The sequence below is a fragment of the Nyctibius grandis genome, chromosome Z, assembly GCF_013368605.1.
Source record: "Nyctibius grandis isolate bNycGra1 chromosome Z, bNycGra1.pri, whole genome shotgun sequence".
NCBI classification, from domain to species: Eukaryota; Metazoa; Chordata; class Aves; order Nyctibiiformes; family Nyctibiidae; genus Nyctibius; species Nyctibius grandis.
This window is the reverse complement of record NC_090695.1, coordinates 91,712,371-91,737,991: the sequence shown is the minus strand read 5'-3', so window position 1 is coordinate 91,737,991 and position 25,621 is coordinate 91,712,371. Positions and strand designations below refer to the sequence as shown.

The 25,621-nt window shown below is 37.2% G+C and overlaps 1 protein-coding gene across 1 annotated transcript in view; it reads right to left on the bottom strand.

The window, feature by feature from the left end:
* Nucleotides 1–679: 679 nt before the first annotated feature.
* The window catches only part of VWA3A (von Willebrand factor A domain containing 3A), a 33,482-nt gene continuing 8,540 nt past the window's right edge, over nucleotides 680–25,621 (bottom strand). The window contains 29 exon segments of the mRNA XM_068422979.1: nucleotides 680–765; nucleotides 1,511–1,598; nucleotides 7,161–7,224; nucleotides 7,492–7,589; nucleotides 8,201–8,327; nucleotides 8,938–9,089; nucleotides 10,141–10,285; nucleotides 10,775–10,919; nucleotides 11,664–11,772; nucleotides 12,457–12,609; nucleotides 12,761–12,858; nucleotides 13,385–13,495; nucleotides 14,598–14,688; nucleotides 16,163–16,321; nucleotides 17,354–17,424; nucleotides 17,869–18,067; nucleotides 19,063–19,080; nucleotides 19,082–19,119; nucleotides 19,122–19,158; nucleotides 19,160–19,208; nucleotides 19,935–20,009; nucleotides 20,883–21,002; nucleotides 22,252–22,352; nucleotides 22,558–22,638; nucleotides 22,883–22,903; nucleotides 22,905–22,987; nucleotides 23,077–23,215; nucleotides 23,880–24,005; nucleotides 24,481–24,546. Of these exon segments, the coding sequence (XP_068279080.1) occupies nucleotides 680–765; nucleotides 1,511–1,598; nucleotides 7,161–7,224; nucleotides 7,492–7,589; nucleotides 8,201–8,327; nucleotides 8,938–9,089; nucleotides 10,141–10,285; nucleotides 10,775–10,919; nucleotides 11,664–11,772; nucleotides 12,457–12,609; nucleotides 12,761–12,858; nucleotides 13,385–13,495; nucleotides 14,598–14,688; nucleotides 16,163–16,321; nucleotides 17,354–17,424; nucleotides 17,869–18,067; nucleotides 19,063–19,080; nucleotides 19,082–19,119; nucleotides 19,122–19,158; nucleotides 19,160–19,208; nucleotides 19,935–20,009; nucleotides 20,883–21,002; nucleotides 22,252–22,352; nucleotides 22,558–22,638; nucleotides 22,883–22,903; nucleotides 22,905–22,987; nucleotides 23,077–23,215; nucleotides 23,880–24,005; nucleotides 24,481–24,546 (2,850 nt within the window).

Genomic DNA, 25,621 nt, shown 5'->3' with positions numbered 1-25,621 from the left:
CTCGCGGGTGTTCCCTGCGCCCCACGGCAAACTCGCCACGGCCGGCGAGCTGCGGGGACGCGGGGGAGAGGCGGGCTCTGGCTCCGCGGCCTCACCGCCCGCCCGGCCCGGCCCGGGTCTCCCAGCGGGGAGCGGCCTTTGGGGCTGTTGCCACCCCCGCGCCCCTTCCGCCCTGCGGGGGCCGTTGGGCGCGGCTCGGAGGGGCCTGCGGGCCGCGGAGTGCGGGCAGCGGCACCGGCAGATCCCACCGCCCCGCAGGAGCCGCGTCCCGGCCGGGCGCTCAGGCTCCGGCCGCCAGGTGCGGACACGGGGCGGTCCGGTGGCCCCTCCGCCCACGGCGCCGGGCAGGCGAGTGGGGCCGGGTAGCCCCGCACACGAGCCGCACCAGGCTCCTTGGCATCCCGCAGCACCCCCGCACCTCTGGCATCCCAACTGCACTCCCAGGCTCCCACAGCCCCCCCTGGGGTCCCACAGCCCCCCTGGGTCCCACTCATCTTGCAGCGTTTTTGGAAGCCCACAGTATTCCTGGGACATTGCTCATCCCACAGCATCCGTTTTCCCACAGCATCCTATGGTGGCTCTTACCTCCATGTGTCTTCATACAGCCGCGACCACTGCACAAAAGCATCCGGTCAGTGTCTAGGGCTCCGTTCACAGAGATACCTGTTGAACAGGCTGTTCAGGAAAAAAGCACCATCTCTTGGTTACCCGTTAGATAGTCGGTGGCAGGACATGGCTCAGAGAGATGCAGAGGATCAGAAACACCTGCAAAACAGCAGGAATCCCCAAAGAGGAAACATAATCATAAACAAATAAGCTCCAAGGTCCCTGCCCTCCCGAGCCGGCAGCGGGTCTCTGATCGGCTTCGTGGTCACTTGCACCTGGGAGGATGTGAAAAGGGTCAGGAGCTGCAGAATTTCACAGTTACCCATCCCAGGCAAAAATTAAACTTTGAACATGTTTACCTCTTCTGTTGTAGCTGTGCCATGTCTGAATGTTCATATTAAATTTTAATCATTTAAAGACACACTTGCAATTATGTTGGAGCATAAGTAACTTGAACAATAGCCAGCTTAAACTAAGGCTCAGTAAAGACTGACAGAAATGAGACAGCTGGCTATTCCAAACTGATGCTAAAAGTTGTCTTAAAACTTCAAATACAGGATTTGTAATAATGATCAATTGCATGAAGCCAGTTAGTATTAATCAGTACTGTTGTAACAGCGATGTAAAAAGCAGCTTTTGCTTTTTTGACATGCAAACAACATGTCAACAATGATATTACAATGGAATTAAAAACATGAATAAAGATAGACCCACAAAAATGTATGCATTTTGCAGTTGGGTTCTGTCCAGAGCTAAGAGAATGAGCTGATGTAGCTGACAGGTAATGAGCCAAAGCTTGGTGGACTGGGTGCAGAAGGAGTTCATGACACCAATTTCTCACTCGTGAATGTGAGATAAAGAACTAAGGAAAGAAAAAGTAAGATACAGAGGCAAAGCAACTTACCCATGTCACACTGTGAGTCCATGCCAGAAGGGAAAAGAAGATGCAGATCCTTATTCCTGTTATTAGACAAAAGGTGTATTTTCGATGCCTAATACAGCAAAAGAACAACTGTATGCTAGGACTAAGTTAAGATCCTTTGGGCAGTAAGCTCCCTCTGATTTTTCATTAGACAAAGATATTAAGCACTCATCACTATGCATTTCAACAGCTTGTCTTTTGTAAATAGATTTTTTCTGTATAGCAACATAAGTATACATTTCTGTATAATAACAATAGAAGAAAGTTACAAATATACATTTAGTAGAGAAGATCCTATGCTTTTTCTGTTTTTCTCATGTCCTATCATCTGTTAATGGCTTTTTCTTTTTAATACTATCAATCATGTACTTTAATCATGTTTTTCCTCCTAAAAAAAAGTCTGAAAAATCAAGGTTTTCTGCTATATTCTTCAGACAGCTCACTGCAAAGCTAAGAGATGAGATTCTTCTTAAATCCCTCAGTTCTTCATTAACATACATAAACATGCTCACTCTATTCCTTCCTTTTTCCTGTGACTTTGCATATTTATGTTACGATTCTGCATATTTCACCGTTTCCTCATGGAAGGAATGAAGCACACACAAATACTTCAAAGCACAGCCTTGGAATGTGTCATATAAAATGCTTTTCAAGTTATGTTGTTCTCATTTACTTTGCATTCGTGGTTGCTTTGCATGCTACACAGATTGATTTACAGGTCAAATGAAATGATAACTGTGAGACTGCATTGCCAAGTCAGGGTGGAATTACAGGAAGAAACAAAGCAACTTCTAATAGCAACAATGAACATGCCCTTTATCAGCTCTTAGGTCTTGTTAGTAAAGGGGACAGTTCATGCAGTATTTGAAGGGGAGGAATACAAATGCATCATAAAAATACTGCATTAACTTGTACTGAATAAAGGCACGTTTCTCTATAATAAGCAGGGATTACAGCTTGGCTTCTTACATACAGGAATCACAGCGAAAACAAACACCACAGGAGCTATATATAAGCATGTTTTAAAAAGATTATTGAAGACCAATCCTAACAGGTTTCCTTTTAATTCAAAGGTTTTCTAACTGTCATTGCACTGGAAGACAAAAGTACAGATCATCACTACTACTACATGTTTTGCTTTCATACCCAAAAAGCATTGGAAGAGTTACAAGGGCATGGGAGATGGCTGAGGATGGATGGAAGAGGAGGAGCTGTTTTGCACTATGCCAGTCAGATATAATTTAAAATCTTGTCATAACTTCTACCAAGTTTCATTTACAAAGTTCCACTCACCTCTATTGTTGTTATTAACCCAGAAATCGTAACACAAGCTGCAGAACTTTCCAAGTAGGAAAGGAAAAACCCTCTAAAGTAGATTAAGTTTGTTATTCGCTAGTTATTTCTCTATTAAGAAAGAGCCTCAGTAACACATTAAATGTGGCCACAATGACAGAGGCAGCCCGTATCACTGAAAGCGTGTGAACTTGTGGCTTACAAGGTTGGCCTATCTGCCTATCAAATTCTGGGTAGAATTTAAGATTCCAACTGATGAAGTCTCACATGATGTGAGTCAGAGATTATCAATCTCCTCCTATGGTAGTTCCAGCACTGCATTCAATATAGTTACCTAAAACCTAGATTCTCTTTATTGTAACAGAGTCAGGGAAGGAATAGGGTGTTTTCTGATGCCAAGAGGTTTCTGGAATTGGATTTTCCCTTCTTCCTCTCTCTCTCTTTTTTTTTAAACTATTCAGAAAGCAAACATCTGATAAGCATCTGTTTGAGAAGGTTTCACAGGACTTAAGTTCAATGGAAAGAAAAGTATCCTATATACATCTAACTGGTTGAGATGCATTAAAATGATTCAATGAAAATTCTTGTGACTTAGTTGTATTAACACATTTGGGTGCCTAAAGTCTTGGAATGTTGTAGTTACAAACCTAGATACACACTAATAGTAGATAACATGCTTATAAAGCACAGAGAAATTCTTATTGAACAGAATTCTAAAGGACACAGCACAACACACACTTATTGCCGCTATCTTCCTTAGAAGCAGCATGAACTTTCTGGGGTTGACTCAAATTCAGGCTTATTTAGATGGAGGGATTTGTTATTATGCCAAGCCATCCCACCCTTCTTCTGCAGGTGGTTGTCCCCTGACTGGTATGGCTGAACCATGCACAAAGGAGTTCCTGAACTGCCAGTCCATGCTAAGCTTTTCTGAACATTTGCACCAGTTAACTGTAGCACAGCAGCTGGAAGTTGACTGTAAATTATGGCGGTACAGAAGCTGTTCCACATGGCAGTTACCCACTCTTGCTGCAAAAACAGCACTCTTCTCACAGGGGGTAGAACACATACTTCGAGGTAGCAACTGGTTTAGCGGTTTGTCTTTAATTCATTGCATGCAAATCAACATATTCCGTGAGTCACGGCAATGACATGACTTACAAACAAGCTAGCAGAAAATAATACATCCTTGTTAATTATAAAACTCCTCTTTTATTATGTCTTGAATACAGTGAACTGCATTCCAGAAGCATAAACCAGGAAAGCAAATGACATATACCTGACAGATCAATATTGAAAAGTCATTTACAGAGCACTTGATTAATCAGGTCATCACAACTGAACCATCTCCTTAAAATGTTTTCTTGACTAAGTAGCCCTCAGATTGATGGTAGCACGGACGGGAGTTTCCAAGTAGGTAATAAGCAGGAGACAGAAACAATATTTTAAAGGAAGGAGCTGCTCTGAGTAGGTAGCAGGACTGACCAGCCTGCAAGATAACAAAGCTTCAGAAGCACGGAGAGAGGCTGCACAGCCTGAAAACACCGACAAAACAAGTGACGTTGGATGGGATGCAATGGGCAAACACTGTAACACTTGCCTATTCTACAGCTTCTGTGTTTAACACTAATTCTAACATCAACATTTGCTCCTTACTTTTCAGTTGCATTTTTCTTGAACAGGAGACTTGGAAACCCTTACCTCACACCACCAGCAAAGAGAAGAGTCCTGAATTCCTAACACCTACTTTAAGTCTGGGAGCATGCTCAAGAGAACCAGAGAAACTTGCTAGGCTCTGCCCACAGAAACAAATGACCAGTCTAAACCAAAACAAACAGCTGAGCGATGAGAAGAGTGTCAGTGTAGGTTGCCATGAATTTAGGATTACATAGATCCATTGTTGATCAGTCTATAGAGACACTGTGTAAAGGGAATTGTTTTGAATATGTAAAATCTCTGAACACCAAATATTATACAGGGGAAAAAAAGCTGTAAATGAGAGGTTTGACAGATTGCAATCTAACACAACACATTGAAATATTCTGATGCTTATCTACATTTGCAAAATCCAATATGTGCATTACTATCTTACTTCACAAAAAGTCTCTGATACCATTTAACATACCTGCACAAGTATATTTCCTTTTAAGGTTCTTTTAGAGGACCTTTATAAGATTACCAGAATCTATGCTACAGTATTGTAACATTTCTTAAATCCTTCAAGGAATAAATAAGAATCTCTTTTTGGCTATAGAGAAACCTCATCGTTTCTACCTGGATTTACTGTTTTAACATTGCCATTAGTACAAATCCACTCATTTTTTCAGTGATCATCATCTAATACTTATATACCTCAAATAAAAATGTAACTAATCCTGTTAATTTACAATTAATATTGTCATATCAAAGCATCTCTGCAGTTACACACATACTAATAAAATCACAGAAAGTGACACACAGCACAAAGCACCATTTTAACTGCAGTATTCCACAGTAGGCTGGTACTAACATGGAATGCAGGAGTCAGCGGGTGCAGAGCATACAACACTAAAAAGAGACTTTTATGATAGAAATAATTTTTAATTCTTTATGGAGACAAAACAGATGGAAGGACAGAAAATATAATCTCTCCCATATCAGAGTATATCCAATCATTCCCATCAGCTGGCACTCAGGAGATGCAAATGGCTCCTGAATAAACTCAGATCAAGTATCTGAGTTTTGCAGTCTGAATTAATTTTCGTTAAACATTACATACATTAAACACCTGAGATGAATTCCTAACCCTCTGAAAGACAACAATAAACACCTACAAAATTCTAATGAGCTGTCATTGCAGAATTCCTCATTAAAAAAAATGTATTTCATAAATCAACTGGAAAAAGATATGCCTCATTACTGCAGTTAGCTTACACTGAATTTTCTTATATGGTACTGGCAAACATATTTTTAATCCTTCTAGGACAGGAAACATGTAAGAACTTAATAGAATTGCTTAGAAGACTGGCAGTGTCTGGTTATACAAACATAACCAGGCTTTATCAGCAACAAGATATTACTTGTTTGCATGTCTGATGATTTCTGAATCATCAACTCTAAATCCTTCTCTACTGCCAACACAAAAAGCAAAGAGTTGAAATAATTATTAGCAAACTTCTTTTGGCAAAAACATTCATTTCAAGCTTTGTTTTCCGGACTAAGGTTACTTCTTGGACTTCCTATGCAAAACTGGCGTAAAGAATTCTCTTTCTAGTATCACAGCCATCTGTCCCATCTGTTAGGGATAATGAGCACCAGCAAAGCCTCAAAACAACTGCCAAAAAAGACATTGTAGACATACCACCAACTGATTGAAGCAATTATTAGTATGATGCAGTAGAACAGAAGAGAAATAAAAGTTGTGACCCTGTATAACTACTAATTATATCAGAAATACATTATACTTTTAAAATTTATATTAGCTATATTGAAAAATATCCTCTACTTATGTTCAGACTTTGGAGAGTTCAGGGCTTGACTTCAAGTCCTGCAAAGTATGGAAGTGGAATAAGTCAACAGCACTTATCACCTGTAGCTTTCTCTTGCCAGAAATTCAGAAACAACAAAGAATACATCTTCCCTCTTTCTGCTCTAAGCTGGAAGCTTTAAGCACACTCTGAAAAGAAGCAGGCGTGGTATCACTCCAAACCTCTTCAGCGTCTTTTCTTCGTCTAAAATTTAATCCTGCAAGTCAAGCATATGAGTAGCTTTTAAAATACAGTTCAAAATATATAAACTGCATAGGCACACCATCACCCTTGACAAAACGGTAATGGAAAAACAATATAAATTAACTTGATTAACTTTCAATTTAAAGCAGCAGGTTGGCTGAGAGGTTTAGTTTGTCCTGCTGCCTTTCCCACAACTTTGTAACAAGAGCCCAGTGTTTGCTGGGGCTGTCTTTACTGTTAGTGGGGTGTCTTTTCAGTCAGCCTTGTTCCTTTAACTGATAAATCATGCAGCCCATCTAGCAACTGTTATTACAGCCATTACATCTGGTCCTAACCCTCTAATGTGCTTAGCTGTTTGCTCTTAGAAAGAACTAACCCATTAATAACTACAAATAGACATCTCCCTTGATCCTTTCACCCCAAACATAGTTCTCTTTGAACTGTTCTTTGTGTATATTAGGTTACACTGTGGACTAGCTCAGCTAAGAACTAAAAACATTACAAATGTTTTCAACTTCGGAAAAAGTCACTGCTGGAAATGAATACATTTTTCATTAGGCTTATGAAACATTATCCTTCTACTGAAATATATGAACTATATATAAACTATGATTGTGGTGATTATTTACCTGAGCACTTCTTTCAAAACCAGAATTGTCCTTTTGGTTTATATTCCATTTTTGTAGTAGTAACCTGTTTGAAAGAAAACCAAAACCCGAAGATTTACAGCAGCTTTCCACACAGACATCCTTTACTATGATGGTAGCTAATTGTATAAGACCTTAAAACTAAAATGCTAAATAAGTCATTTTCCAAGCCTCAAAAAAATGCTAAAATTGACAGTACGAAGGAAGAAAGAGCAATTCTTTTCTAAGTAGCAGACACTGAAAGTCAGATATTCTTGTCTTCCTTTCATGAAATAAAAAAGCAATTATTGAAAGATTCTTGATAAATACTCACCTCAAAGATTTTGCCTGCTTTAAGAAACTTCTAGCTTTTGCTACTTCTTGAGTAAGTTTCTTTAAATCATCTCCTTCAAAGTAAGGGAAAACTGGATCCTGAAAACAAAATTAAAATATTCTACTTTAACCTGCACCTATTTATTATTTTCAATTTCTACCAACTTAATTAACAGAGCCTAAGCTCTAAATCTCCCTACTCCTGTCTACTTGCAGAGAAGGTCTTGGAGTTACAAGGGGAGAACAGAGCAACTCTGGATTGAATATGGTTCTGTTTGCTAACGTATTTTTCTGCTGTGGCAACCCCTGAGGTCTCTTGCTGGAGCATTAACGTGCTAACCACTGTATAAGGATTTACAATTACATAAATTAAATACAAGATGGTAAGGCTAAGAGGGCACAGTGAAAACTAAAGTTAGCTTAAAAACCACTGTGTCCAGATACAAGATTTTTTTTTTTGCTTCTCTTTGAAAAACTATATTGCATTGTGTACCACCTTTATGGGTTTGGTCACCTGACCAAGGCAGCTAGTAGAGAGGAAAAAGCCAGATATTAAGCTTTCTCCTTTCAGTTTCAATGTGAAGTATCTTAGGAGTCTTGTATTTATTTTTCTCGTGATTTTTCTTTTTTAAATGCCATTTGACTACTGATGAAGAACTAAGCTGAAATGAAACAAAACCAAACCCAACAAACCAATCTATTTAACATACATCTTCATCATCAAGTCCCTCTGTCAACATTCTATGTGCTGCTAATTGTCCATCCACATCTCCAAAATTGCAATGGTAGCGCCCTCCTGTTTGGGAAGCAAGTTTCTTCAGAAATTCATTAGCTCCTCTGTTAACAACAAAGTAGTAAGTTACTTACGAAAATTATTTCTCTGAAAGCAACAACAATAGAAGAATTTCTAAGAATCCTTAAAAAAAAATACTACATCAAAACAATTCATTTGAAGGACGTGATTATAATCTTCTATGTAATTTCTAATTGTCAGTTGCTAATGAACAATATACACTGCTTAGCTGTCGTAACCTTCAAAGACAGGCTATTTTTGGACAAGAGGTTCAGTGTAGCAACAGAACCAAAAAAAGAAACTAAACCAAGAAATCCAGAAGCCAGGCTGGGAGGTAAAGGGCAGCAATATTTTACACAGGGGAAGAAAACCAAAAGCTGGGAGACTCCATAAAAGGAAAGAACATTTTGTGCATGCCCTATATTTTATTCTCTTGCCTAAGCCTCCATTACTTGCCGTTGTCCAACAAGAACCAGGTGGCAATTACCTGTGTCAGAACAGCCTTCCCAGTTCCCACATGTGTGAATGTCTAGCTCAATCCTAGTGTTCAGTGAACTGAGCACGTGGCACATTTTGATAACACAGCCTTTTGACAACAAATAAACTAGTAATGTTAAAGATTTCTTGTTGTTGTTCTTGCAAAGTATCATATACCTGTCTGTACAGCTAAAAGAAATGGTGTGGATTTTAGTATCTTGTTTCTTTCTCAATCTTTCAATTTCTTTCAAAATCAGACTGCAACTGGTGTCTGGTTTTCCATCAGTCAATAGATAAAGTGCCTCTGTCCCTTGGAAACTGAAAGCCTTCTGAAAAGCAGAAAATAAACTTAAATAATTAGTACATTTATATGAAAAGTTATACTTAAGAATGAAAACACTATTCCAATGATTTAAGATAGCTTTATATTTACCACATCATTAATCAAGTTAGTATTGTCTTTTCCTTTTCACTAAGTATGAAAGAGATCAAGAATTTAAATTTGAAAAATAAACAAGTAGATGTTTGTAGCATAAAGCAGGGCATCACCAAAAACTGACTCATTGAAATAAGGAAATTAACTGGTTTTGGAGAACTGCTGACAAAAGATTTTTGCATCACATTTTGTTGGAGTTAAAGATGCATAATGTCTAATAATCAGGCTCCCTAGGACTTGGCCTTTTTATATTACGAAAACTTGCTACAGTAATTGACTCAGTGGCTATTTTTGTAATACAGACATGCCTTAAGGGTTCTACTGGACTTGATTCACGATGAATTCCATAACATTTATAAGGAGATTCTGCAAGGGTGTCTGGAAGAAAAATTATTCATTTAAGGCAACATTTCTTTTTTTGATTCAAATTTTAAGTCTCATGAAATTGCAAGTTCTTTCAGTCTCTGTTTTAAATTATTATTACTAGTTAATTTCTACACTGAGAGTTTTTATAGGAGAAAAGTTTCTTCACCTGTTACTGAAGTTCAAAAGTTGTACTCAATGCCCATGTGATTCCAACAAACGCTGCTTCTTTAAAATCCCTGTTTGGCTCAGAGCAAATATATCACAGCCACAGTTGTACATAAGCATCTTTTTGAGCAAATGGCTATTTTCTCTTTCCAGTATTCTTTGAACACAAATATTAATGCAAGTATTGATATTTCACATTTTTCTTAAACTGAGTATGAGTAATGAATTCTAGTATCTACAAGCCCTCGGGACAGAAACAGTAGTTTGATTCCAGATCTGTTCAGTGTTTTGCATATAAAAATGTTGTATGCTTTGACCAAATAATTTCCCTAAAGTATTATCAGTCAGATGGAAGTGTTTTATCACCACAACACATGATGTCTTCTCCAAAATGTGGTACACAATTTACTAACCTGTAAAGCCATAAGGATGCATGTATTACCATGAGCATGGCATCTGGACACCCACTGCACAGCGTCATGACATGTTTCATCAGTTGCGTCTACAAGACACTCCTTCCAACTCTCTGTATTTTCTGCAAATCTCAGCAGGTTAAATCTAAGGAGAAAGATGGCCCACAACATTTAACCTTAACCAATACTATCAGTCACTTCAGATAAGCCAGTTTTGACATAAATAAAACAAAACAAAACCAAACCAAAAAAAACAACCACAAACCCAAACCCAACAGAAAAAACAATAACAAAAAACCCTAGAGCCTAGTATTAGATTAAGGTCTTCAGCTTTGGAAGAGTCAGAAAGCATATCTCACTCTGCATGAACAGAAAATCTGTGGGAATGATGAGCCCAAACGGATAAACAGCATCAGCCCGTGGCAAACGAGGCTCAAATCTTAGAAAGCTCAGAATTAAAAGTTGGTTAAAAAGAATAACAGAAAAAGCAGTTCATGTCACATGCATATTATGCACTAACATATAATAATTATTGTATTGTGTCTCAGTACTGTATTATTTGTAGTTATTAAGTAATCTTATCACATAATAATAAGTAGTGAAGATTTCAGTCTTTATCAGTAGTTCATCATACCTGACTTCTTTTCTTCTCAGCTGTTCCCAGATAAGGGAGGTAAATTCTTTTGTGATATGTGGCAAATATGGGCCCATGGAACCAGACGTATCAATCAATACACAGACATTTGCTTCTAAAATGGTACCAAACAATCTTCGGCTTCCTGGGTCAGAACATTAAAACTAATTAAGTGTCATTACATAGGCTTATTTTATTGAACATATTTTATTGAGCATACCGTGAAGTCTTTCGTCTTTAGGGGTTATTCTGGGCACACTTCTACATAATAAATTCTAATCTGTGTGGCAACTAGGTAGTTCAAAGGTTAATAATAGAATAAGTCTTCTGCCATTTCAAATCTAGCACTATTAAGCATTAATTACTAGCCAATTGTAGCAACTTGCATTAAACAATATGTAGCTTCTACTTTACAATCCAGCAAAAAATAAAACTGTTTCCCAACAAAGATCTTTATGAGCAACAGAGGGATCAAAATAGTTTTCACCAGCAGTGATGCTAAACTTCTATATAGGGCACATTCTTAGCAAAAAACCCAGAAAAGCTAATTTTGCTTGTGTATGTTATTGTATACATTCTGTTGATAGAAAACTTCTGACACCAGGAACCTCGCACTCATGAACACAACATACAAAAAGGAAAAACTTATATCACAGCCCTAATGATTTCACAGCAAGCTCCATGTTTATCAGCTACACAGATGCTGAATTCTCTCATATTCTTGTAGCCATAAAAATACATTTTAAAATTTCTATGCAATGCAAAACGGATGACCTTTATTCATATTTGACATCCAGATTTTGTTCAGATTTATTCTATTTGAAACAGTAGAAAAGATTTTATGTACGTTTAAGTTGTGCTTTACAGAAAAACAGACGCACACCAATACCTGACAGAAGCCACTGTATTCTTTCTATATAGCGCTGCAACACTTTCTCCAGTTGTTCAGTGTAGATTTCCAGTTCTTTAGGTTGAAACTGTAGATGTTTCACAACACCCTGGAAAAATTCAGTTTGTACAAGAGCATCTTATTTCAGGAGATTTGAGCTCAGCTGCTATATATGCAATGTCTGCATTAGAAAGCAGGGAGATTAGTTCTTTTGTCTTTGCCTCTATGAAATAGTGTAAGAAAATTTCTGCAGCTCTGTTGCTGTAGCTGTAACTGGTTTACCCAAATTAGGAAAGCCTAGTTCTCATCTCAGCCAGTTGTGCCAGGCAACAGAATTATATCATTTGACTGGACGGGTGCATCTGTTGCATTATTTCTGACAGTTTTATAGATATAACAGAGCAATAATATCCTGGACTTAACTTTGTATGCTTCTCTCCAGTCATTACACAAACCGAAACAATCAAGACCCAACATTTTCCAGTTTTGACTCACACATTATTTTTAAAAGCTTTACTTAAAATTTTAAAATTATTTTTCACACTGTATGAGCAGAGGAGACGCTATGCATTCTAAAGATCCCATACAGTCTGCACTTCAAATATACTAAATATTTTTTGTGGTGAATAACAGACCTTCTCTAGCTTTCTAATACAAGGGTGATTTTAAAAGAACAGGGAAGAGTGGAGGGAACTTCACACTAGCAAGCCACAAATGTTGATCAACATGCATTGTCTTAAACAAATACAAAGCCTTTCAATGATGTAGGTATAGGACAGCTGTAAAAGCTTACATTGATTTCTACACTAGGGAAGATAGCACAGTATTTTGCCGATACTTTCTTGTGCAGAGACTCCACAGTTTTCTTTTGGTGAGCACAGCCTGGACCAAACATCAGTCTGGGCAACTCCAGTTTAAGCTTTTTAATACTGTACTTGGTCAGCCACTTGTAAGACAAATAAATGGAGCAATTGGTTGTTAGTAAATAATAGAACCGTTTAAGTAATAATACATTGTACAGAATCACAATTAACATGTTCACATTAATTCATATGGATAATTGTAAAATGGCAATTTATTAGTAAGGAGCAAAATACCTCTTTGCTTGAACAGATTTCCTCTTTTTTTGGCAATGTAACAGAGGGAACAGACTTTCTTATGCATGTTATCTTTGGATACTTGCGGTATACTGTACCTAGTTAAAAAAATGAACAAAGTAACACCAGGAACCCTATGTTTAAATCATAGCCCTTTTGAATCACATATGACTGCTGACTATGAAAAAACCACAAACAAAAAAACCCTCAAACCCACAGACTAGCACTTCATACAAAATTGCACATTTGAAAAAAATGCAAAGTTTCTATGTATCAAAGTACTTTAAAAATCACTTATTTTTTGTCACCTTCAAAAAATTCCAAACCAAATCTTCTATAATCGTTTAAACCATGATGACAGCATTTTTCCTTAGAGCATCTTTGACCAAAAGATCCCAAAGGACTTTACCCAAAGCAACCCAACAAAACAAAACACGCAAAAAACCAAACAGAGCCAGAGAGACTCCCCCGAACAAAAAACCCCACCACTATTAGATAAGTGCAACTCACTTCCACTCACTATTTAAAGCACACCGATTATCAGTGACTTAACATCCTAACAATTTTATAATAAAAATGCTGATAATAAAAAGGCTTCACCCATCACACCCTGGTAACACATACCCACGTTTCTTCCTTTATCAGTATAAAATACTGACACAGAAACCTCTGGCTGCTTCCTTGGTTTACGCTTTCTTTTATTCTCAATCTGAGGCCGTTCTTTTATTGCTTGTGCTACAAAAAGAAAAAAGATGTTGACTTACTTCAGCTAGACAAAACTCTTACATGCAACCCTATTCTTCAGTTTACAATTTCCTATTACCACAATTATAAATACTTAATTTTCTTAGATACTGGTTAAGAAAAATGAGTATTATAGAACTACTTATGCTACTTTCATAGAAATTGAACCAAAATCTTCACAAATTTATAAATTACCATCAGGAAGACTGTCACAGGGCATCATTTGAAAAGATTAGGGGTTTACAATAAGCACGATATTTGCTGGAAAAGCCAATTAACATTGTATAAAGCACCTCATACGCAAATATGAATCCAGATTTGTAGACACTGCTACACATCAACCATCTAATTTCAATAAGTCAGTAGATTTCAAGACTCAAATTTAATGCAAAAAAAACCAATTTGCAGATGTTAGCAAAGTCGCAAAGAAAAAACACAGGAAAATTACAAAAATGGAGGAGAAAGGAATTGGATTTCAAGGGACCAACAGTGACTGGAATCAACTTAAGAGCTGTTTCATATACCAGAAGCAGTTGCAAGAGTCAGCACTTCAGATAACCTGACATTTGTGCTGTAATTTTCCTTCATTACTGATCATAAATTAATCAAATGGAACAGCATATTAATTACAATGGGATCTAACAGTATTAGCAGAAATATATATATTGAACTAATAACATAATAAATCTCTGAATTGTTGAGCCTTTGAAAAAAAAAATGGAGTATGAATTGAAAACCAAGAGAAGTGAGGTTCTAATTATGGCTCCAGGCGTGGCACAAAGGGGGCTCTATTTTCCACCACACACATTTGACATTTCCTGATATAGGACAGGGATTCCATCATATGACCTGGAAATAGTTACACAGCTGAGCAGTGTTCCTTCCTCTCACAATCTAGAAGCAAGCTAGATACATTACAGTTAAAACTCACACCAAAGTACTTTCAAAACTACCGCAATGTTTCCTATCGGTCTGATTAAAGATTAAAATTGCAAGTGTTTCTAAAAACTGAAATTAAATCTCTAATTTAATACTGTCTTTTAAGCAAAACCCAAAAGAAACTGAAGACAAAAAGCCCCTAAACCATACAGACCTGGTGGAATTTCTGCTTTGGCACTAGTAGGACGCCATGCCAGCACTCTTATGGAAGCATTTCTCTCTGCACCATGGTTGTCTTTAACATACTATAAGCACATACAATAAAAAAATTTAAGAAGTGTTTCAGTTGGATAATAACTTCATTATTCAAAACTGGAACTATGCTTCATTATTCTCTAATTCCTTTTTTACTCTGGCTCTTCTGACAAGCAGATCGCCATGATAACTTGTTAATTTACAATTTCTTGCTAGGTCAAGTAACTCTAATTGCTCCGTTTTAATTATGTTGCCAATTTCATCTGCTGCCTTAAAACTAAAGACTAACATCTGCAGGCAGATGTGTGGAACATTTTTGCCACTTGAAGGAGCAGTCTAGTATGGTAATAGCACTGTTTTACAATATATAGTACTTTCCTCAGAGTTTTATTGAATGTTGGAAACCTAGTTCTGACAACAGTAATTTTTTCCTTTAGGTTCGGCTCAGCCCTCTAGGGGCTGAGCAGTGTGCTAAACACCATGAACGCTTCTTTAACCCTGTTGTAGGATCAGACTTTTACTGTGACACAGATCCTTCAAGTAACTGACACATAATTTAACATACACCTCCCCTATAAATATCACTGAATACCTACAGACAAACCTGTATCAGTTTTCTACGAGTTTAATCCCTGAAAAGCTATGCTATGTAGTCATATCTCTGAGTGATTACTTTTTTCCTGCATCTGTGAAGAGGTGCTGAGAATATACTGGTTTTGATAAAATAGCATGGAAGACCCGTTTGAGCTTACCTACAGAGGTCTTTGCAATGTGAACACACCTACACTTCAGAGTGCTATTCCCATTTCAAAGATGGGACCTGAAAATTCCAGGTCAAAAGATACGTACGTCCTCTGCAATAGGAAGTTTTGTATCTAGTCATTTATACACCAAAGTGGTAAGCACTGGCACTGGCTATTTATGTATATTACAGATCTGCACACCCACTTAAAACAGATTCATACATAGTCAAAATTAACAAGGAAAATATTAGCAAAAACCCAAAGGACTCATTAGTGTAACTCCATGGAAATAAGCACAGCAAGCATGAAACAAATCCTGAATCCTCTTTCTTGTTTTATGCTGGCTCTCTGTGTGGCCAAAGACATGCTACTCAGCTGCAGCTGCCTCATCTGTAAATGAGCAGAATATCCTAAAATTCAGTACTTGATAGAAGGACTTGTGGAATAAATGTAATTGGTAAAGCACATTTCTGCTTTGCCTTTGTTTTCATTAAAAACTAAATTTTTAAGGTCAGAGGAGGGATTATTTAGACAATTTTAGATACTACAATATGGTTCCATTATAATTAATTACTTAGCAGGAGTTAATAAGATGTATTTTTTTGTTTCCGTAGCATTCTGAATGCAAATTAAAATGTAAATTCAGAGTACTATCACAATGCTGTTCTAATTCCTTCAAATTTTCAGCCTGAGCACTTCTCTCACAAAGAGCAGCATCTGATAGTTGGGTAGGATCTCTAATTAAAACACACAGCATCTTACAAATGGGACCATTTCAAACCATTCTAGCCAGACTCAGAGCTGTGGGTTTAGGAGATGGCAACTTCTGTGGCCTTCTTTTCTCTTTCTTCTTAAGTGTGTTTGAGTCGCCTTCTGGTGTAAATGGATTAACAGACTGATTTACTGAACGTTGCTTCAAGGATTCCACTAGGAATGCACACTGAAATAGAAGTTCACATCATTTAGTAATTCACATACGTGAAATTTAAGTAAATGACATTTCAGAGACAGGCATTCTGTACTTATTACTTCAATAATAAATAAAATTCATACCAAATTTATTAATCTGGTAATGCTTAACAATTCTAACTGAACAGAAACCCCTTTGTGCTGTGCTTGCTCAAACACATAGGAGAGAAATCCTCCCTGCTCTGAGCAAACATTTTAAAAGAAAAGGCAACAGTATGCATACCAAGACCAGAACAAATTGCAAGATGATGAACCAAATATATGCAACTACTAAATGATAATGAAATATTTTAAGATCCCATTGAATATCCACCAACTCTTCTCTTTAAAAATACTCTTGTGACTCAGAGTTGCATGCAACAAGGTGCTCAGACCTCTGGACATATATCTTACTGCATATACCTTTCTAATCACACTGTTGTAAGACACAATAACCATACTGCCAAGCTGGCTATACTGCCTCAGTCACTTTGTTAGGTATCTTTGGAAAAAGTCATGTGCATGTAATATGGAGAGACATGGTCTAGTTCTACACCCTTAGTACACTTCAGAAAACAATTGGTTTAGAACTGAACAAAGGTATTGTGCCAATAACAACCCCCTCCCCCTCCACTGTGATTTATAGGAACATAATATTACATATTTGTTATATATAACTTTTAAATATATTTATTTTTTTATATATATAATTATAATGAACAATTCTACTTGAGAAGAATTCATTATAGGATTGGCAACAAAAAGGAGAATCTCTTCAATTGTAAACTCCTTGTATTTGATAAGGAATCACGGCCACTCCAACACCAATCACTGCAGTGCTATTGTACAACTGCTTTCTAGTCCATATTTACTCTACCATCATTATTTTCACACTCTAGAGCATTCCTGCCCATCTTACAAGGATTTTCATTTTGTCCAGTCTTCTGCATTGTGAGCTGAACAAAGACTGTTGAATTTTTTTCTGAAGAAACAGATAATTTAAAAAGATACATATAATTCATACCTTTTGGGAGTAGTTGTTCACTTTTTCCATTTCAGACGCAATAACAGTGATATCATCACTTTCAAAAATACCTGATAATCAAATATGTGCTAATCAGCATGGTTTTTTTTAAGTGTACAAAATATATCATTTTTTAAAGTATACAACAATTTGTAGAGCATGCCGAATATCAATGAAAAGAATCAAAAAGCCTTTGTTTCCTGTAAGCCAGGAAGTCTGGACCTACCACATTAGTAACTATATTTTAAATGCGCATCTTTAAAATATCTAGCAGAAAATAGGGAATTCAAATAGAAAAAAAAAAACGAATTCCTGCATTAAGTCTGCATTATAATATTCTGCAATACAACGGAAAGCCTCAATCAAACTAGGACCTCTGTTTATATCTCAGTGCTAGTATAGCATTATCACACCCTAAAAAAGTAAACTATTTGATTTGGGGGGGAAAAAAAGCATTAATAAATATTATTTCATTAATGAAGGAGAAGTACGTGCTGACTTTCCCTTTCACATACCTGCCTCTCCAAACCAATGAAACCTCCCACTGGCTGCCTGTACTATTTCTTTAAAAGCAATGGCAGTTTCAGTTGGGTTAGCATACCGGGCTGGAACAATCCCATTGGAGTCAACGTCCTCCATTACACTGAACAGACAGACATGAAGCTGCAAATCAAAACCTCTGCATACCTCAGCCACATAAGCACTGACGGTGTGCTGCAAGACAGAGGGGAGAAAAAAAAATAAAAGAAAAAGATCAGTAGTGGCCCTCTGCTTCAGACGAGCTTCCATCTACTCCACTGGTTCCTGAACTGATGTACAAATAATCCCAACCTGAGCAATTCAGTACAGGAACATACCCTGAGTAGCTGAATGCCTCCTCAATTCATGCATATACACAAAAACTGTCGCTATTACTAGTGACAATTGCAACAGCATTACTGCAGCCAAGAAGCGAGATGGGGTAGCTATGGGAATCAAAGACACAGGTCATGTACTTCAAGGTAGCCATGCACTGAAGTAAAGAAGTAGGGATGGAACTATCCACTTGGCGTTTTGTATGCACCCTTCGTTTTCTGGTTATCCACGTGGGCTTTTAATGAATTCTTAGGTTTGCCCAGAATTTCCAGAAGTTTGGTAATAAAAGCAAGAGACATCCTACTGTACACACATGGCCACTCCAGGTGGATTACTGTATGTTCAGGAACTCTAGGCTGTGCACGTGGCTTAACAGCCATAGAGCACATGCACTACAAACACATACCCAAGCAATGGATTACTGTTATTAAAAATAGGAGCTGTCTCTACATAGTGTGCTATGGAGTTCCACTGTAAAATTATTTGTGGCTTTGTTCCTGTGAGTTATAAGAAAATGATATCATACAAAAAATCAGAGTTGGTTTGTTCAGACTCAGAACTTTGCAGTGAAATGATGGCCAGAGCCGGAGTGGGAAAGAAATCCTAAAAACACCTCTTGAATTTTCTATGATTCACACGTGATTAATAATTGCTACCTCCAAAACATGAATAGCAATTGCAGAAATTGAAGTTTGAGATCCTGACAGTTGTGCTAGCTTAGATATGTAAAGGAGAAGTATTCTGCCAACAAGCTCTGATGACTAGCCAAAAGAAACAAAAGAGAGAAAAATAAGTTGAGATTAATTCTGACGGGAACTTACAGAAAGAGTTGCAAAACCTGTGATGATACTTACTGTTTCCTGATCAGGTATTTCCAGTAGTCAGCAGGTAAAGTCCTTGTGATTTGTGTTATCTTTGTCTTTGAAGTCTACTTCCACAGCTCTCCTGAGCTGCGCTCATGAAATTTCTACTCCCTTTGCACTGCAAGCCCAACACCCACCTAAAAAAAGATGTTTACAGTTCAAAGAATGAAACAACAAAAGCTTTTGTTTCTGCTTAAAGCAATAAAGAGAACTAAGAACCTTAAATAACATTGCACTGGAGTCTAAAATTTTTGACAATGACAGAGAGCAAAACCAGATTATATAATGACCCAAATTCTTTGTTCTAGTTTCTGTACTGCCACCATTCTGAACTAGTTTTTAAGGTAAGATTCAGAGCATAGAGATGAAATAATTCCCTCTTATGTGGAAAAATTGTAATATAGTAGAACTTATAGGAATAAAAATGAAACCACAGAGGTATAATGAAACTGCTGAGGGTGTGACTCCACAAACAGAAACCTGGGATTTGTTTCCAGTGTATGTGGGGAAAAGCCATAGGTTAGCTTTCACATCCCAGTTGAATTTGAAGCAGTTTTCAATTCTTCATGTAATCTGTGCATTTCTTACACAGACACTTCTGTATCTGTGTACATATAAGTTCTGTATACATATGAAATATGAAGTTATTAAGATATATTAAACTTTATAATGCTGTTTTCACAACAAGCCATCAGGAACAATCAGTGTAGAACAGGTCATGGCAACTTATTTTCGTAATATGATAAACTTAACAATTTTCTAAATTGTTCACAATGCTGTTTAAATCTGTTTCTCTGTTTTATCTATTTTATGGTACCTATGATCACTTAATTCAGATGTATGGGAAAGCAATTTGATCCTACCTCCAAGCATTTTGTAAGTTTTCTGGCTGGGAAGGAACCAGTTCCAGCTGCCAAGGCACAACATCACTCCCAAATCTTTCACAGAAAGATAACAGCAATTAATTTTCAGATTATGCTTTAGAACAAGCAAAAAAATAGAATAAATTCACTGAAAAATAAAAATCTCATTTGAGGTATATTACAGATGTGAAATTGCCTGATGCTAACTATTTTCTATTTCAAACCATTTAATTATTCACATTTATCCATCACTCAGGGTTTGTCAGATTTTCAAGGTAGCGGGCCAGACTACATTTTTCTTTTCTGAACATCATCCTAAGTGAGCTGGTAAAAGCTCAGCAGGACTGTGACAAAAAAACTCAACCCTCAGATGCTGCCTGTATCTCTCTTGTGAAGCAAAGGCTCTGTTCTCCCACCAGGTTTGAAACTCCATGAGCTGCTGTCTCTTGCATTTACCAGCCAGTCAGAAACCTGCCCAGCTGCTGTTCAGCAGCTGTGCCACACGTTTCTGACTACCAGTACTGAGTACAGAACTTTAGTACTATTACATATTAAAAAAGTATTTGAGTTACTGTAAAATTTAAAGGGTGTTCTCAGTTATGGTACCTGAGACACCAAAATCCTCTTCCAGTAAAAGTTTCGGAAACATGAATTAATACTGTTATGAACAATACAGCAGGATGAGAATTTGTTAGAGGTATGACACAGTTACAGTGAGCCTCACCCAAACCAGCGATTTTTAATTACTAATCTGGTCTCCGTACATCTGATCCATGCACTTATCCAATAACCACAAAGCAGCGCTACTCTTGCAATTACTTCATCATAAAACGTTAAATAAAATTTTAAAATCTAAAATATGTCCATTAGTAACTACAATCTCTCAGCACACTTCTTTCATTGCAATGCATTACAATTCTTTTAGAAGAATCTTAAATAGTTGCTTACGCTATAATATTGAAGTAATCCTTATTTGACATTTGTTCCTCAAGTAAAAGTCGCAAAGAATGTTGGATATGGACGATGTACGTAGAGTTTGTCACTGATGTATCAACAAGTATAACCACCCTATATAAGAAATATTTTGATGAAGTTATTCATTAAAAAAAAAAGAAAATATTATTTAATTAATATAATTACATATTCTTATCTTCACTGGACTCTAACTAGCCAGAGAAAGTATCTTCTAGCTATGTATCAAAATGTATAAACACTAAAACTATATTTAAAAAAAATATAGCCATCATTCCAGGAACATACGTAGTATTACTCCAAAGATAAATGGTAAGTTTTCTCCCAGCAAGTCAGAGACAGACTGGTTGCTCAGGTATGGACTCACTGATGTTACCTGGCATGTTACCTGTTTTGAGAAAAAGTGTTAATGATGACCACCTTCAGTATGGTCAGTATTAAAGTCTCGCTTGTAGATACAATGCAGGATGGTTACAGTTCATGGATCATGCGTATCTTGGGAGCAGTGGTTACAAAGAGAGTCACATATGTGATGGACAGTCAGTGGGACTTGAGTTCCAAACACAATACAGTGGCCAGATGGGCTAATTCAATCCTTGATCAATGAACAAGAAAATCTCTATTAACAGTGGCCTCAGCTATTTTCTTTTTGCCTGAAACTTCATATTCAAGGTTTGTAAACAGGACAAAAAGAGCAATTGTGCAACTGAGGTTGGGTAAGACCTCAGACACAATGTAAATAAACATCATCCTCAAATGAATAATCAGATGAAGATCTCAAACCTCATGCAGGGAAAAAAAATCTTAGTTTTTTGAGCATATCTACATTGATATTTGTCATCTGGCACTAGAATGCACTTCAACAAGTGGTGGAGGCAGAAGGTAGTTGGTAGGTCAAATCTCATCTTCTGATAAGAACCCATGAAGGCTGTGCAGAAAAACTCTAGGCATAAATACTAACAGCATGGGTTTGGAAAGCACACTGTAAACACTACCTTTGGCCAGAAACATGAGGTTCTGTTTATATGCGATTTAAGACAGAACATTCCCCAAAGGCTGACTTGCTAGGTAACTGAAATTTAAGTGTCTCATCCTGTCTCACGGAAATTGCCATTCTGTGTTGACTGATGATCACTGGATTCAGGAAATTCACTGGATCATTAAAATGGCTGAATATCAATATCTATTTTCAAAAGTGGATTGCTTACACTGGTCATATCTGCAACTGTTGTGTCTACATCTGACTATATTCTGCCCTGTACTCCTTGTTGCTGACTTACACACAAAGCAAAGGCTGGCAAACTAGAACCATCATCAACATACAAAAAAAGGGCTATCAAAATACGATACCTCCTTTTCATAAACACTTCCCCATATTCTTCTGCTAGCAACAGAGAGCCAGTCAATTCGTTTCTCATAGATTCTTACCATTTTAGCAAGGAGCTTCTATGGATAAAATACAGAAAATTTAAGTTAAAAATATAAGAATTAATAAGAATCTGCGTGCCAAGTTTGACCAGATCACTGCAGACTTACACAGACAGCTGTCTGCACATGAATCCCTACAGCACTTATATAACAGCACAATTAATGTGGAATAATTAGATGGTAATCTAGCCCTCACAAGGCCACAGCACTATAGACAACTCACCTGATAGTTGTATAATACCGGTAGGTCAACATGGATATTTTTCACAGTTCCATCATACCATTCAAACTGTGTCATCACTCTCTAGAAGGATAAATAATACAGTTATGTGTTTACAGAAGCCTATATAAGCTACACTAACATGGAATTCCTCCCTGAACCATTCTTAAGAATGGCAGAAGTATCTGATTTGAATATACAACTCAAATTTCAGCTAAACCCTGTAGAATTTCACTAACTTACAAGTACTGATTTTAGTTAGAAAAAATGCAGCAATAGAAAGAAAAAAAAAAAAAACCAAGAAAAACAAAGGGTCCCCATCATTTACCTCATGTAGAGTTGCTGATACTGTTTTTTTTAAGAATAGGTATAAATTCTTCCACAGGAGAGAAAGCATTGGGAGCCAAAACTTGATAAAGGTTTAACTTTTTAGCTATGGGAAGGAACAAAGAAATTAAATAAAAAACAGTCTCTGTCTTTAATTAATGTTTCATACCTGTTAAGCTTTTCTTTCTGTGCTACCTTTCAATCCATTTGTCTTTAACCAGTCTCTTGAGGCTTTGGGCAGGACGCATCGTGTTTGAATAACTAATGGTCCTTCGTGCTTTGGAGGCTTTGGTAAGAAGCTTGAAGGTGCTATATTTGCAAGTTCTGTGGAAATCTAAAACAGATTTTAAGGAAAACTCTTGCAAGTTTTAACATGATTTTTTTTACCCTCAATCTAAAATATCCAGCATGGAATATTAGTTTTAACTTATTCCATCAATTTATGATCAGGCATAAAAAACAGAAACATTACCAAGGCAACTGTTACAAAACAAATAGTGCCAAATCTTCACGATAACATAGGACCAACATAGAGACATATGTGTAACATACAGATTGGAACTTCCTAACTTCAGCACTAGCAATGGACCTAGACAAGCCCTTACAATTTTGCAACTGATTTAAGTGTCCACCTTAATCAGGTAGGAGTAAGTATCTTTTCACCAATCTGAAGGACTGCTGGAACTTCATTTAAATGATCATGCATACAATTAGGCTAGTGATTCTTCTAGATTTCCATTATGATCACGGTACAATGTTCTTTTCATTGCATTTTGGCTGGTTCATAAAACTTACTGCATTTTGGAGAACGTCTAGCAAAATGTCTCCTTTACTGGTTTTGGCCTTAATTTGCTCTTACAATGGATGGCCAATATATAATATTCAAAGTTCACTTATCAAAATACCTGATTAATCATAAAATTTTTTTTCATATTGTGAACACTAAAAACTTCTACCCCTGACACTTCAGAGTAGACCTGAAATATAAAAATACATACATCTGCTACTCTACTAATAAGTGAGCCACCACTTCTTCTTTGAACAAGTCTGTTTGATGCTCTCAGTAGGTCCTTTGCCTTCTGGGATTCCTGAAGTAGCAGATGAACATCACTGCTATCAAAATTCTGTACATATAAAAACAAAGGGGGAAAAAAATCAGTTAACTACTATTCAAATACCAAGCAAGCACAGCTTTCTTACTCTGATGTGCATACATCTATAGAAGACTGCTTGGCATAGCAGAATTGAGTGTAAATTTATCTAATGCGCTGCATGTAAGTTACTAATCATTTAATAAACAATATATTATTATATTATTTTAAATCAGTCTACAATAAGCCACTGCTTTCATCCTGTTCATCCACTTTAAATCAGTGAACAATATCTGCAAAATTTATTGTGCTTTTAGGAAAGCATTTTCAGTTGCAGAAAGAATCAACCACAGGTTTATTGACCACATCCTCAGCACTTTTATGACAGAGACTTTCAGCACCAGGTCTTGCTATAAACTTCTACTCAGATGATAATTAGTTTACCTTCTAGAAGTGAAGAATCATGAAAAAGAGAGAAAAATGCTTTGCCTTGCTAGCTGTCACCTACCTCTCCCTTTGAAGAGTAGCAATGATAACGGCCTTTTACAGCTTCTGCAAGGTTCTTTAGAACAGCCTACATATGTAAATACGAAGAAAAATAGTTACTTTGATTTGGTATTCTCTTTTGATAACATGGGTTGTTGGTATTCAATTCTCAATTAGAGACAGAGAAAGAATCTTTCGTACATGGAGCGAGAAAGCCAAAGTAATTCTGTTTCCATTGTTTTCTTACCAGTCTTATTTGAATATGGCTGAAAAACTAACTCAGTAAAGAAATTTACAAAATACGCAACAACAGTTGAGTTCATTCACCTTATGTTAAAATGCCAGTCACTTTCTCTACCTTTGACAGCAGGCTGGTGCTAGTCAGATCAAAGGCATATCACCAAGTCTAGAAGTATAAATACTGGGCTACCCTTCCCCTGCCCACAATTACCTCTTAAATCCTTTGCTACTTTTTTTCACCTCTCCCGTCTCCTTCTCTCCTACCATCTACCACTGCAATCCTTTTCCCCAGAACTGCAATACCCTTACTGCACCCAATCTTCTCTTCAAACCAGGATTTCAATCATGTCCTCCCTGCCACTTAAGTCACTACATGCCTCAGGAATAAGCTTAAACAAGCCAATCAACACCTAAAAACAAGTTTCTACGCAGAAGCTAATCAAAAGTAGCTGCTTATCCTTCTGTCCTCTTCTTCCTTCAGTCACTGCTAACATCCAAACCATTGCTCATGATCAACACTGTAATTTGAGCAAGGCTGCTAGGTCTTGCACTGATGCTATTCCATGCAAAAATACTCCTATCCCAGAGACTGCCATACTCATATGATCTCACTCCCAAGTCCCTGCCTTTCTCCTATGATCCCTCTCCCTACCCACTTGTCCTTACTGCAGTATTGCCTACCTGAAGTCCCCTATTTTCTGTTTTCACCTGCAGAAGAGCTCTTAGCCCCAGAGTCTTCTCTGTAAACACACAGGATGATTATATGGAAGCAACTGCTTCCCTCCAGCTGCCAACCCTGTCAACACCACGTGGTTGCCACTTCTGGCTTTGGTATGAACCCAGATGAATGCTCCAAACAATTTCTTTCATGTGTGCAAATCTGCTCTAAATAAAATACATCTCTAGATCAAGAACTCTTTAAC